This window comes from Micropterus salmoides, unplaced genomic scaffold, assembly GCF_014851395.1.
Source record: "Micropterus salmoides isolate LMB-PRFRI ecotype aquatic unplaced genomic scaffold, ASM1485139v1 Ms_hic_scaffold_12, whole genome shotgun sequence".
Classification (NCBI taxonomy): domain Eukaryota; kingdom Metazoa; phylum Chordata; class Actinopteri; order Centrarchiformes; family Centrarchidae; genus Micropterus; species Micropterus salmoides.
This window is the reverse complement of record NW_024040263.1, coordinates 23389773-23405056: the sequence shown is the minus strand read 5'-3', so window position 1 is coordinate 23405056 and position 15284 is coordinate 23389773. Positions and strand designations below refer to the sequence as shown.

Here is a 15284-nt window from a genome sequence, read left to right as displayed (position 1 = left end):
TTCTCAGAGTATTTTCAGATATTTAACATTTCTTGGTGCAAGCAATTTTTCATAACATTTTTAACAAATGCTTTTAACAAAAGTCATGGGGACAAAATCAGCCATTTCAAAATGTGGTGGGGACTTGTCCCCAGTGTAAATGACACTATGAATGATTTAGGGCTGAAACGATTCATTGATTAAATCGATAAAATCGATTAATAAAATGCTTCGACACAAATTCTTTGCATCGATGCTTTGTTTAATCCATGTAACTATACAGCACAGTGTTTTGCACGGACATTTATTACTGTTGCACATCGCGTTTATGCTGTGAACACGACGTGATTATGATGGAGCTGTTTGCAAAGTGGGGGAAGAGAGAGAAAATAGAGAGGACAAAGAAGAAAGTGTCCAAAGTATGTTATTATTTCATGCTAAAGAAAACAACAACTCTGTAATGTTACCATCCGTAACATAAAACGAAACTTTACGGTGCCTTATCAGAAAGCAGCCGGTGTTCTGCCAGCTGACCACAGACAAGGTAACAGTAACAGCAACTTAATTAATTTTTAACTGAAATCATGATTGATTGTTGAGTTGAAGGCTAGCCAAAGTAAGCTGCAGTCCAGGGAAAATGTGCACACGTGCGTTTGTTCTCATTTTTGGGCCGTGAGTTGTAATCTCACAGTCATGAGTTAACTGGGTGTCAGGGAGCTGCACCTTTGTCTGAGCTACAGAGAGAGCTGCAGGGGAGTTCAGTCTCTGCTACCTGTCTGTGCTAATAATCCATCCTTTCAACCATATTCCCCACTGTGACCCATCCACCATTGTGTCCCTGAGCAAGACACTTAACCCCTAGTTGCTCCAGAGGCGTGCGACCTCTGACATGTATAGCAATTGTAAGTCACTTTGGATAAAAGCATCAGCTAAATGAATAAATCTAATATTCTTTGCCTTTATAATTGCCATCTTTATAAAAACACATTTCTCGTGTGTTTTCTTGATAAAAGTGGTTTGGAAACCAACATCGGGTGCCATAATTGTTGTCAGCTCCTGTAGTACTTATTAAACGACGCATCGATGAATCGTTGAAATAATCTATTGAAGCTTCGAATACCAAAATCATTGTTAACTGCAGCCCTAGGATGATTTAACATCCTTCACTACATAATAACAGAATAATAATAATACAAATGTGACAAAAACAGATGAGACATGATGTCATTTGTAATTAGGTGCTTGTATCAGGTAGCCTTTGAAAACTAGCAGGTAGTAGATCCACATGTAAAGTACAGTATAACTGTTAAGAATCAGGACTTCTTTGTATTTTAACTAAAGATATTTTAAAATCAAATGCAAAGTCAACCACAGAACATTTTAACTGTATACTTGCCCTCTGTTAATAAAGGCCTTTGAAGAAGCCAGGCCTGTTGTCAGATGGTTCAGCCAACAGCAGGAGGTGGGCGGAAGCTTTGGATCAACTCAGGTAATTCAGACCCCTCTCTGCATATTAATAAAGTTATGTAACTCCATATGTTTTCGGTGAAGTTGCATCTTTTTATTTAATCTTGGTTTGTAGCCCATTTTTTCTACATCTCGTTTTCCCTCTCTATCTTTTTCTCTCTCCAGGCTACTATAATAGTGTACCAGGCTATAGCTGAGTACTGGGCCAGTGCTAAAGAACCAGAGTATGATCTGAATGTGGACATCTTGTTGCCAGGCAGGTCAAAACCTGAAAAGTACAACTTCAACAGGGACAACCACTATGCCACGAGAACGTCTAAAGTGAGAACACACTCCCACCAACATAAACAAATTCACAGTGGCTCATTAATATTATCATCTGTTCTCGATCACCTTTCATTCCATATGTTTCTTCTGCTGATCCGTGTGTGTGTGTGTGTGTGTGTGTTTATGTTCATATTTAAATTCCCACAGATCAATGATATAAACCAGAATGTAACAGTGACTGCCACAGGCACAGGAGAAGCAACACTGACAGTAAGTTACTGTCCAGAACTCAGCTGCCAGGCTTTTAACCAGAACAAAGAAATATGACCACATTACTCCTATTTTAGCTTCATTACACTGGCTCCCAGTATGTTTTAGAATTGACTTTAAAATTCTATTTATTTCTTTTAAAGCTCTTCATGGCCTCTCGCCTTGTTATATTTCTGACCTTTTAGTCCCATACGCACCAGCACGTACCTTGAGATCCTCGGGCAGAGGTCTGTTGTCTGTTCCAGAGTCTCGACTGAAAACTAAAGGGGACAGAGCGTTTGCTGTCAGGGCCCCGAGGCTCTGGAACAGCCTGCCCAAGGAAATCAGGTCAGCTGAGTCAGTGAACTCTTTTAAGTCCCTTCTTAAAACATACTTTTGTAGGAGAGCCTTTCCCGATCTTATTTCACTTTTATTTTATTGTATTTTACTAATTTTATATTTATCTTAAACGAGTATTTTAGTCTTTTCAATGTTTTAATGCTTTTATCTTGTATTGTTTTTGTATTGTCTTTTGGGTATTATTGTCTTTACACTTGTTAAAGCACTTTGTAATTGTTTTTGAGAAGTGCTCTACAAATAAAGATTATTATTATTATTATTATAAATTAAATATATTTTACTTCATAATCTTTTGTTTTTTGTAGTTGTATTTTTTTGTACCTTGAGTGGACTATTGAGATAGACGCCTATTTACCTATTTCACATTATCGTGCACTTTTATCTATGTGACAGATGGTGTCGCTGTATTATGCTCTGCCTAAAGAAAAGGAGAGTGACTGTCAGAAGTTTAACATGACAGTGCAGCTCCTGCCAGGTACTTTTGTTTCGTTATTTGCTGTCTGACCATCTTCCTTCCAAATATATTCCTTTTTATGAGAAAAACAAATAAACTAAAACAACAAAAAATTGTTTTGTTCCTCTAGAGAAACTGGACGAGGATGAGAAGATATACAAACTGAGAATAGAGGTTTTGTAAGTACAATTAAGAGCATTACATTAATATGGCTTTTACAGAACATTTTCTTACCAGATATGGGCCCTTCATTACTTCACTTCTTCCCCTTTCTGTTATGGTCATCATTTTAATTTGTTCTGTCCTCTTTGTCCCTGATTTTCTCAGCATTTCACATTTCTTTAAAATCAAAATATGGTGGTGAAAACTTATACAACATTTTTTTGAATGAGCTTTAACACCTGTTTTGCTCATTGAGCAGCCCCTTCCCACAGGTTTAAATTGTATTTAAAACATCTAAAATTTAAACAAGTAATTTAAGTTTAAGATTTTGGGGGATATTGGAAAATAAGAATTGTTTTGATTACCACAGAGTGCGCTTTATATCTACAGAGAGTGGTCCTTCCATGGTGGTGATGCCTGGGTCATCATCCACCTAAGTGTTTATTTTACTGTTATATTATTATTTATTTACTTTAACGATGAGAGATGCTGCTGTAAGTAATTTTAAGTTTCCACGCACACAGCAAGGTCACAACAAATATCATGGGATATTTGGCAACAAAACTAAAAACTGTAGTGAGTGAACGTGACAGGGCAGAGGACTTTTAGGATTAATCAGGGTGGCTGTTTTACTGCAAACAGATTCCCTGTATGACCCTGGGTTGTGTGTGTGACCATTTGGATGTGTAGAAAAACACAGAATATTAATTAACTTGAGACCCTGATCAGGAGATTTAAATAATCAATGAAGTTAAGCTGCTGTTTGCAAATGGAAAGACGCTTCACCCTATTTCACCCACCCGCACCTCATCCGCTGTTAATCAGAATGTTCATTTTTATGACCCGGCCCACCCTATCCGTGGATTATAGCACCCTGGTTCTACAATAGCCATGAACAGACAAACCAAATACTGGCTCTAGAGAGGGCATTTAGCGGCTACTATTACTCAAACTGGACCAGGTACTCACCGGTACCGGCACTTCTACAAGACAGAGTTGGGAGAAGCTCGGGTGCCATTTATGCAGCTGTGTGCATAAAGTTGCTTGTCAAAGTCACTTTTCTTGAACCTACCTATCACAGCCTGATTGGGGCTTATTGACAAGTTAGTACTTGGTTTTATTTCTGAAACAGTTCACTTAGCTCAGCTAATAAGCTGTTCTAAATCTTACAAAAACTCTATAAGCTACTTCAACCACTGGCCGCTACCGTAGGTCTTCCTAAACGCTTTGAATGGGAGGGTGAGGGAAAAGGTTATCAGTTGGTTGCTGCTAGATGCTTGCTAGATGATTTGATGAATAGATTTACTTTCTTTCTTTCTTTACATTTTCTATATGCTTTTATTTAAATATTCTGTCCTTTCATGTACAGGTATAAGGACAAGGTGCGAGATGCAACCATGTCAATCTTGGATATTGGCTTGCTAACTGGCTTTACTGCTAACACAAATGACCTGGACTTAGTAAGACCCTTTACAGATACACACATACCCACATAAAGGTCAACAGTCAGATGTTATGCTTAGGACAAACATGTGTTTTATGGTTTAGAGAATTGTCTGACTGTGTGTGTGTATGTGTGTAGCTGTCCAAAGGACATGCCCGCACCATTGCAAAATATGAGATGAACACAGTCCTGTCAGAAAGAGGCTCACTCATCATCTACCTGGACAAGGTAAGTCTCATACCTACTGTATATATTTTTTTCTCTCTGCCTTAGCCTTTCTATCTTAACCTCTGTCTCACCTTTGCTTTACATCTCTCCACAGGTTTCTCACACACGACCAGAGGAGATCAGTTTTAGGGTCCATCAGAAGATGAAAGTGGGCGTCTTACAACCAGCAGCTGTCTCTGTCTATGAATACTATGAACGTGAGTCTCAAGAGACATTTAGAAACATATGCTGCCTCCATGAGCTTCATTATTTTGTCTTTGCTGTCAATATTTGTCAGAGTAGATAACATGGTGGAAAAGCAGACATTATTACATTTTTTTTATGTTTTTCGATGTAGGTTACTGCAATTAGCACAAAATATATCTGTCTTTCCTGTTTCAGGAAAACACTGTGTGAAATTCTACCACCCAGAGAGAAAAGCTGGGAAGCTACTGCGGCTCTGTAGAGGTGATGAATGCACATGTGCTGAAGGTAAGAAAGTTGAACTGAAGACCTAATCTGTGAACTCTAAACTATCTACAACAATAAAGCTGGGGCACCTAAGGCGGAGAGAAGATTAAACAAGATAAAGAGGCCATGCTACTAGCTCTGACAGGGTGTAACGATCATAAACTATATAAAAGAAGTGGATGAGTTTGGCACTTTGGCCCTTTCCATCTTGTTTTTTTGGAACCATAAGTGACCGTATTTGCATGGGAGAGTGGAGCTGAGGAGGAGTGAGGGGTGATGTAGCCATGAATTTGATACTTTCCAAACTGAATTTGCTGGTGAATGTACATTTATTCCATCTTACTAAGTTATTAGCTAGCGTAGGGCTGGATGGTTTATTCGAAAAGTAACTGAAACCGAAATTCACAGCCTCAAACCAACATAATTTTCCTGTCAGTAATTTTGGTGTTTTGGTGTTTAATCCTATTAATATTTCCCCCACTATGTGTGTTCATGTACTTTCCACTTAAAAACATACTACCATGTGTGTAGTCACGTGACTCCGCATGACTGATATTTGCGCCACAGTAAGTTAAGATTGGCGGTATGGCTCTGTTCTGGCCCTTCAATGTGCCTACATGGAAAACCATAATGCAGGGAGCAGCAGTTAGGACCCCATAGGGCAGGGGTATTCAATTAGAATTCAAAGAGGTCCAGTTAGAGAAAATTTCCCGAACCAAAGGTCCGGAACATCAAAACGACTAACTTGCATTATCATTCAATACCATAAAGAACAGTTGTATCAACATATGTTTTTAGTTAACAATGGACTGTCAAATCAAATAATATTTCAAGAATATTCACTGTCAGTTTTCACATCAAACTGGAGGGATAATAAATAACTAATAAATAATTCTAAATTTAAGTAAACTAAAGTAAAGAGCCTTACTTTTTAGAAAAAATGACATAAACACAACACATCTTAACAAATGAAGAGCTGTAATGCCTCCTCTTCTCTTTCATTCCCTCTTATAGAGCTACCAATTTCCTACTTTCTCTTGTTCAGTGAGAAATGTGAGCTCTAGCTTGTCCTGCCAGCTAGCATTGGAGATCTATGAGATAATCTGGTTTTGAACTGCCCGTGGGAGGAATGTACATTCTTGATTAAAAGCCATGTGAAATCTCTTTTCCCTTTCGTCTCCTCAATTCGTGTGTGTTTCCAAAACGTCTCTGGTGAATCTCGCGGACTCGACTCGCAACCATCGGAATGCACAGATTTAATTGGCTGAGCAGCGTCACATGAGACGATTGGAGCATAATGCTATTGGTCTGTGAGTTTCTTGGTCCTCTAAACCAGTACAGTAAATGCTAGAAAAGCTGCGCGGGTTAAAATAGAAACGCTCTGTCACGAGGTAGTAAGTCTCAATAATAAATCGGCTGTATGTCAGTGGTCCAGAGAGGACAGCTGCTGGGTCTGCGGTCCGCCTATTAGTGACCTCTGCCATAGGGTACAGAACATAGCAGGCATTAATACAGAGTGACATGATTAATCAAATATGGCCTGAAAGGAGGAGCTGGGTTGGCGGCGAGTTACAAGCTAATTGCAGAGGAAGCAGCAAAAGCAGGCAGGGTATAGCAGCCTAAATAAGGCCCCTTGTATGGAATTTGCCAATGAATGCTAAGAGGAATCAGAGCTGTCAGCTGATGTGGCTGGCTTTAAGATGGCTGCTATCAGCTGATGTGCTGGGATTGTGAGCTGAGCTTGACTTTGTTGCCTGCCTGAACTAACACTATGCTTGATTTTGATTTTAGATCATATAGTCCTAAGTTAGCTCTAACTAGCTAGCTTTGATGATATGACACTTTGATCTCTTGTCTCTCAGTTGACTGTTAACACGAATTTCACTAGCAAGGACCACACAATCAACAGGTACAATTAAATGATTTATTGATGATCAAAACAGAAAGATGTACGAGACATGCAGTTGTTGAATAGACATTCGAAAGTGTTGTGGGGAAGCTGCGATAGGGAAATCCGCCGTAGCACCCGGGCACAACGGACCCCCTTATAACCCTATGGAGAGGAAGAAGAAGATCAGGAGGCAGGACAGAGAAAGGCGGGGGGGGGGGGTGATGCAGAATATGAGAGCGAAGAAGAGGAGCTACGACGTGTGGATATTTATGGAAATGCTGGCGATGACGTGGTTGATGTGTGGTCCCGCTCCTGAAACTCTGGATGGAGTAAACTGATGCCTCTGGCATCTTCCACTGATAACCATATATCAACTCCCTTTGACTCTGTTTAACAAACTGTGATGCCATCTCAGAAATTCTGGCCACCACAACCCCATGGGGAGTGGAAGTCAGAATTATGCCCAACAAACACATCAAATCTCGAGCGAGGAGATTCACGGGGCAATGGTCCGATAGCAAAAATGAATGTTTGAAATGGTTTTCAATCTCCTCACTGCATGTTAAAGGTGCTGTGAATCTCTCATAGGTTTCCCTGAAACTCCTACTGTTCTGAGACATCTAGCACTCATTTTTGGAGGAGTCTGGAATTCTTGACTTCTAATGAGCGATTCTGTGGCTCCTGAGTCAACTAGAAATCTGATTGTATATTCAGGCATGAATATGATATATGATGATATGCGTCATTCTTGTATTTAGCATATATCCCTGTTGATTTTACTTTATCAGTTTCCTGTCTCTGTTCAAGATACAAAATAGCCTCACTGATCAAAGTCTGCATGTCTGCTTCAGTTTTAACCTGTGTGTGTGTGTGTGTGTGTGTGTGTGTGTGTGTGTGTGTGTGCGCACGTTGAGAGACAAGAGATCATCTACAGGTGATCATGTTGCCATGTCAAACAGTGGCGTTTCACCATGTTGGTGATCTCTGGCCTCAGTCTCTGCGAGAAAATTGTTTCTGAGAATGGCTTCCCACGGGGTGATGGGATGTGATGGTCCCATCACCTCTGGCTTCAACAGACCCTTGTGGATTTCATGAAGTTCAGCGAGTCTGTTCAGGAAGTCTGTCACTGTCCTATTAATAGTGCCCAGTCCAGCTTCCGGGGAAATACAGTGGGTACGGAAAGTATTCAGACCCCTTTAAATTTTTCACTCTTTGTTTCATTGCAGCCATTTTCCAAAATCAAAAAAGTTCATTTTATTTCTCAGTAATGTACACTCAGCACCCCATCTTGACAGAAAAAAACAGAAATGTAGAAATTTTTGCAAATTTATTAAAAAAGAAAAACTGAAATATCACATGGTCATAAGTATTCAGACCCTTTGCTCAGTATTTAGTAGAAGCACCCTTTTGATCTAATACAGCCATGAGTCGTTTTGGGAAAGATGCAACAAGTTTTTCACATCTGGATTTGGGTATCCTCTGCCATTCCTCCTTGCAGATCCTCTCCAGTTCTGTCAGGTTGGATGGTAAACGTTGGTGGACAGCCATTTTCAGGTCTCTCCAGAGATGCTCAATTGGGTTTAAGTCAGGGCTCTGGCTGGGCCATTCAAGAACAGCCACGGAGTTGTTGTGAAGCCACTCCTTCGTTATTTTAGCGGTGTGCTTAGGGTCATTGTCTTGTTGGAAGGTAAACCTTCGGCCCAGTCTGAGGTCCAGAGCACTCTGGAAAAGGTTTTCGTCCAGGATATCCCTGTACTTTGCCGCATTCATCTTTCCCTCGATTGCAACCAGTCGTCCTGTCCCTGCAGCTGAAAAACACCCCCACAGCATGATGCTGCCACCACCATGCTTCACTGTTGAGACTGTATTGGACAGGTGATGAGCAGTGCCTGGTTTTCTCCACACATACCGCTTAGAATTAAGGCTAAAAAGTTCTATCTTGGTCTCATCAGACCAGAGGATCTTATTTATCACCATCTTGGAGTCCTTCAGGTGTTTTTTAGCAAACTCCATGCGGGCTTTCATGTGTCTTGCACTGAGGAGAGGCTTCCGTCGGACCACTCTGCCATAAAGCCCCGACTGGTGGATTGCTGCAGTGATGGCTGACTTACTACAACTTTCTCCCATCTCCCGACTGCATCTCTGGAGCTCAGCCACAGTGACCTTTGGGTTCTTCTTTACCTCTCTCACCAAGGCTCTTCTCCCCCGATAGCTCAGTTTGGCCGGACGGCCAGCTCTAGGAAGGGTTCTGGTCGTCCAAACGTCTTCCATTTGAGGATTATGGAGGCCACTGTGCTCTGAACCTTAAGTGCAGCAGAAATGTTTTTGTAACCTTGGCCAGATCTGTGCCTTGCCACAATTCTGTCTCTGAGCTCTTCAGGCAAGTTCCTTTGACCTCATGATTCTCATTTGCTCTGACATGCACTGTGAGCTGTAAGGTCTTATATAGACAGGTGTGTGGCTTTCCTAATCAAGTCCAATCAGTATAATCAAACACAGCTGGACTCAAATGAAGGTGTAGAACCATCTCAAGGATGATCAGAAGAAATAGACAGCACCTGAGTTAAAATATGAGTGTCACGGCAAAGGGTCTGAATACTTATGACCATGTGATATTTCAGTTTTTCTTTTTTAATAAATTTGCAAAAATTTCTACATTTCTGTTTTTTTCTGTCAAGATGGGGTGCTGAGTGTACATTACTGAGAAATAAAATGAACTTTTTTGATTTTTGGAAAATGGCTGCAATGAAACAAAGAGTGAAAAATTTAAAGGGGTCTGAATACTTTCCGTACCCACTGTAGTTCCTCTATTTTCTTGCAGAGATTGTTAACTACCAGTCTGTAGGTTGCGTTCTCTGGGTCGTCCCAGGACAATTTTGACAATCTAATGTCCCCTGCGGGATAACCTGCTGACACCCGTGTCCAGGTTGTCCCCATCTGAAGGGTCAACAGTTGTCTCAGTTCAGCGGTTGTAAGTCTGAATTGTTGGCAAAAGATCAGCAGATGTTCAGCATATTTCACTCCACCGTCCTGGACACGAGGAAGCTGCTGTGATGCTTCCTTCATCTCGCTGTATAGCCATGGTCTGTATATATTATATAATATTGGGAGCATTCATTATTGAAGGGTCTTGTTCCTTCTTACCGTTATTTGAACCCATTTTCCGTCAGTTGTTTAAATAACCCTTAATTCCAAGAACGTAATAAAGAATTTGTTTGGGTATGGACAGAGTGGACCCATATGCAGCACTCAAGATTAACTGGCTTTATTAGGGGGAAAAAGGGTTAAGGGACTGGAGTTGAGGAAGAGGTGGGCGCCGAGGAAACACAGGCACGGGGAACCGAGGAGACTGAGACCAGAGAGCCGAGGGACCATGGGAGCCGAGGAAGAGAGGAGGCACGGGAGAACTGGTGGAGGAGTGTGGTGGAGAGTGTGGTGGCAGGCTGACTGGGGAGGCACGAGGGAGAGCCGGGAGCATACCGTGGGGAAGTCCGAGGGGAGAGGGCAGGTGAGCGATGGCAGGTGTGGCAGGCAGAGGAGGTGGCTGACGAGATGCAGGTGCGGGTCATTGGCTGGGCTCATGAGCGGAGGGAGAGAGAGCACACGCAGGGGAGGAGACACAGGGAGGCAGGCAGAGTACAGGAAAAAAACAGGGGAAAACAGAATCACAAGCAAAAAAAGGAGAAATAAACAGGACACTCACCGTCAGCCGGGCTGCCATCACAACAGAATTAACCTTTTAGGGGTTTTCTTTTAAATTCAGAATTAGGTATCTCTTTTTGTTTTAAATTTGGGAGGTCTGTTTAAATCTTTTGTTATAAGGACCTTGAAGCCGTCTGCTTGGGAAAAGATTGTTCACAGATCTATATTTCTCTAAACTCTTATGTGTTTCTATTAAATGTTAACAAAGCTAGTAGTCTGAGGAAATCTTATCCTGTTTACACAAAGCCTTTGTTCAACATTAAGACGTTCTGTTAGTTGTTTTTTTTTCCAGTCGCAATTTATTCATACAAGGCTGTATTTTTTTTTTTCATTCACAATTCAGTCATTCATCTGCAGCAAACACATTCAAATTTGCTCAGTTATACACCCTTCTATTCCATAGGAAAAACACCTCTAAGTAAAAAACCTTTTTACTTAAGTCTAGTAGGCCTACTGAGTCCCGGACTCATACTCTTTCTTCTTATGTATTCTTGTTTTGAAGGTCCCAGATCTAAAAGAATTTATCTGTGCACGGTAAGGTCCCAGACCTAAAAGAAATCCACTGTCCAACAGTGATATCTTGACTATAGTACTTTAACCCCAAAGCTTTGCTGATTCACACAGCGGCCCCAGGCCTGCCCTGCTGACACGTCTGTCATGCACACCCCATTTGGTAGCGAGAATTGTTACTTGAACAGTCTACTCACCAGAAAGAGAGTGTTGCCCGCCACCAGGTTTTTTTATGGATCACAGCGGTAAGGGAGCCTCAGACCCTCAGGCGTTAGTCCCTCAATGTCTCACCCGTATTTTGGAGGGGAGGTTTGAAGTCCCAGAGTCTCAGACTCTGGCCGTACGGTTTTCACCTTCAGCTCTGAGCGTCCAAGTCCTCTCACTAAAGTCTGACAAACTTGTTTACCTGTCCCGCAGAAAACAGACAACTTCAGCACCGCTTTGAAAACATCTGTCCCACATTATATTCTTCCATCTGGGAAAATCCACAACATCCCTGATTTCTGCCGTCAGCTGTTTGTATCTGTCCCAACTCGTCTGGCTTCATAGTATAAATATTCACAGGCTGTCGGCTCTCTTGCTAAATAACACGTGTGCTCCTTCATTTGTCCAAATGTCACTTCTCTTCTAATAAACCAGAAGACTACTCAGAGACTGTATATTACAATTATTATTATTTCCTCTCCTTCTTCTTTGTACACATTCAATGTAGTGACGGGCGTCTACACTACCGGAATTATACAAGCAAAAGAAGAAAGCCGTGATGACAAAACACACTCCGTGGCGCTGTTTATTCGTTGTCAGCTACGGTAGAAACATGACGACAAAATACAGCGACCTCCATAGGAAGGGGTGCCCGCGGTTATGTAGATAAAAATGGCTCATTCTAAGGTAATAAAAACATAACGGTTCATTACGTAAGGTCTTTATACACCACAGAAAACATAGTTATGGATATTATATTGCATTTCTGTCAATAGATCCTCAGAAATATTACACACTGGACCTTTAAAACATGAATGATCATAGCACCCCAGGGGCCAAATTGGTCATTTAACCATTTGTTGAAACTAAAACCTGCTGAATCAGAGGGGGCAAATTCTGGGATTATACTAGTAATATCGTCTGATTAATCAGGGATGAGTGTAACACATGTTTTATCAGTTCAATTGAGACCTCCAGCTTTTGCCAAATAGAAGCCAACCAGCTGGTGGCACTAGAGGAAAAATCGGGGCTCACCAAAATCATTAGAATTCATCCTCTGGGATATCTCTACCAAATGTAATTGAAATCAATCTTTTAGTTGTTGAGATGTTTCCGTGTGGAACAAATTGGTGGACCAACTGACCCACAGACAGATATTGCCATCATTAGAGCCACACAGGTAGTGTGGCCACAAATAATAGTCAAATGTTAATGACCTAACCACAAAAATATACAACCATATTCTCAGGCTGAGTAGTACATCTTGTGACAGGTAAACTAATCTTCATACAGTATACCACAGGTAAGTGCCTGTTAAAGATCGGGTGATGGAGAGAGTGGGGGACTTTGGTTTACAGTGAAAAACACCAGATTGTAACATGATCATCAGAACTTTATGTCAGGCAATGGGCAGCTGCCGGATCCTGTGTATCAGAGTCTATCTAAAGAATAACTTAAATTTTAGCATAGATACAGCTGCACTCACCCATCAACCCATCCAACACCTACACAAACCAACATGTGCTTATTATTTCCAGAGAACTGCAGTATGCAGAAGAAGGGCAAAATCGACAATGATGAGCGCACAGTTAAGTCTTGTGAGAGTACACCGACCAGCAAAATAGATTTTGGTAAGAGTATAAATTAACTGCATACTAAAACACATTTATCCCAAAAAAAAAGGGATGTCTATGTTTGTGTGAGTTAAAAGAATGACAGAATAAGTAAGCAAGGGAACAAGTGAGCTAACAATCTGTAATTTGTCTGTCCTCAGTGTACAAAGTGGAACTGGAAGAATTTGCGGACGGTTTGACCACTGACATTTACACAATGCGGATACTGGAAGTCATCAAAGAAGGTTGGTATTTATCTTTGAACTACCTAAAATTTACTACCCTCTGATGTTTACCCAAAAATGTTTCTAAAGTTCCTTAAAGGTGGGGTATGCGATTCTGGAGATATACAATACAATGACAAAGACCATGATATTTGAATCATGGTATTTGATTCTGACTGTCTAAAGTCTAAAGTAGGAGTATGCCTACTGTTGGCCCTTTCACCATGAGTATTAGGAAATACTTGCAAAAAGAAGTCTTGTTCCATTTTAAATAATGATGTTCATTTAGTAAATTATGTTCCCATTTAGAGGAAAGTAGATGATAAAGCAGCATATGCTTTAGGGCAGGACTACCTTGCGATTGATAAGCCGCTACCATATGCCGCTGGTTAAATTAATATCAAGATGGCGACAGCCAAATTGCCAAACTCAAGGATTCAAAACGGCGGTCCACAAACCTACGGGTGACGTCACAATGACTACGTCCACTTCTTATATACAGTCTATGTATCTGACACACAAATGCTGACTGGAATGGCTGGAATAGTGTTGTGTGGCAGACTGTGAAGAGATCTGAATTTGACAAAAAGACGTGTATTGGATTAGAATCGCATACCCAACATTTTTTTGCCTCTTTCTGAAAATGTTCAATGATTTTTTCAGTCAGACAGGTGGTGTTTCTGGACTGGACTATTGTCTGGACCGGTTGCATGGCAACCAGCTTTCAGTAATCCAGTACACAACCCCCTGTAGAATTGAAAATTGTAATTTTTACAGGCAAAGATAATTGTTTCAACTCTTTATGCTCAGTTGGCAATCAGCCAGCTGTATCTTCACATTTACTATACAGACATAGGATTAATCCATAAGTACTTTTTCTCTCTTTTCCAATATTGCTTCTCCTAACAGGAAGCAGCGATGTGGGTCCTCGGGGTAAACTGCGCACTTTCCTCAGTTATCCGCACTGCAGGGAGTCTTTAGATCTGCGGACAGGCAAAACGTACCTTGTCATGGGCACATCCAAAGATATTCACAGAGACAACCAAAATAATTTGTAAGTTTGTTCTTTCAGTGAATGTGCATATGAGTGGTGTGTACACCCCCCTCATTATGTTGTCTCCATTAAAATATTTGAACGTTTTCACTTCTCTTACTAAATCATATATATACTCTAGTGTGAGACTGTTGCAATTTAATTGTAATTAGAAGTAGAAGTAGTATTTTTTTGTTGGGAAGGGGGAGTTATGCTTTTTCATGTTATGTTCCAGCATGTTACAGATAGCTGGTGAAGACCCAATGTGTTTTTCACTTTGCTCTCCTCAGGTATCAGTATGTACTCGGTGAGAGAACCTGGATCGAGTACTGGCCCACAGAAGCAGAGTGTCAAATTGATGAATACAGACCTACCTGTTTGGGCTTGGAGGAAATGGTCCAGCAGTATGAGATCTTTGGATGTCAGCAATAGTGAAACCATAATACAATCTTCTTTTCAGATTTTTATTTTGCATTATTCTTATTATGTAAAAACATTCACTGCCATGAGATATAAGGGCTGCAAAAGTTACACTGTTACACTGCATTGATTAAAATGTAATGGTTTTAAGCTTATTGTCTGTCTTTTTAACAGATTATCTTTTGTTTCACGTAGAAAATTAGAAAAGCAGTGATTACTGCCTGGTTGCTGTATACTATTATTTGATAAGTTCAACTTGAAATAGAAGTTTAATAAAGATAATGTTTAGGTCAGTGCTCACTGAGCAGAGTGATAGGAAATTCAGCAATGTAGAATGAAACAAATTTCAAATCTGTTGTGATTCAGAATAAATGACAGCTCATATACATATGCATTTACTTATTTAGCTGACGCTTTTATCCAAAGGGACTTACAATTGCTATATATGTCAGAGGTCACATGGCTCTGGAGCTACACACCAAAGAATATCAAAGATATTCTAGAAATATTAATAAAAGTATTTATATTCAAAATTATTAATTATCACTCATAAATACGAGCACAACCCTGGAATGAGGGGCCAATAACCAAATATGAACCTAATATGATCAGTGGAAAAGGTTGTCC

At 40.6% G+C, this 15284-nt stretch overlaps 1 protein-coding gene across 1 annotated transcript in view; it reads left to right on the top strand.

Annotated features, from left to right (window-relative positions):
* LOC119899479 (complement C3-like) overlaps positions 1 to 14812 on the top strand; it is a 38961-nt gene extending 24149 nt beyond the window's left edge. Inside the window, exons 31-43 of the mRNA XM_038714041.1 lie at positions 1391 to 1468; positions 1612 to 1767; positions 1921 to 1983; positions 2716 to 2797; positions 2907 to 2955; positions 4308 to 4398; positions 4521 to 4610; positions 4705 to 4807; positions 4992 to 5081; positions 12906 to 12998; positions 13142 to 13225; positions 14114 to 14258; positions 14528 to 14812. Of these exons, the coding sequence (XP_038569969.1) occupies positions 1391 to 1468; positions 1612 to 1767; positions 1921 to 1983; positions 2716 to 2797; positions 2907 to 2955; positions 4308 to 4398; positions 4521 to 4610; positions 4705 to 4807; positions 4992 to 5081; positions 12906 to 12998; positions 13142 to 13225; positions 14114 to 14258; positions 14528 to 14669 (1266 nt within the window). The 3' untranslated portion in view covers positions 14670 to 14812. The remainder of the gene's footprint in view (positions 1 to 1390; positions 1469 to 1611; positions 1768 to 1920; positions 1984 to 2715; positions 2798 to 2906; positions 2956 to 4307; positions 4399 to 4520; positions 4611 to 4704; positions 4808 to 4991; positions 5082 to 12905; positions 12999 to 13141; positions 13226 to 14113; positions 14259 to 14527) is intronic.
* Positions 14813 to 15284: the final 472 nt, after the last annotated feature.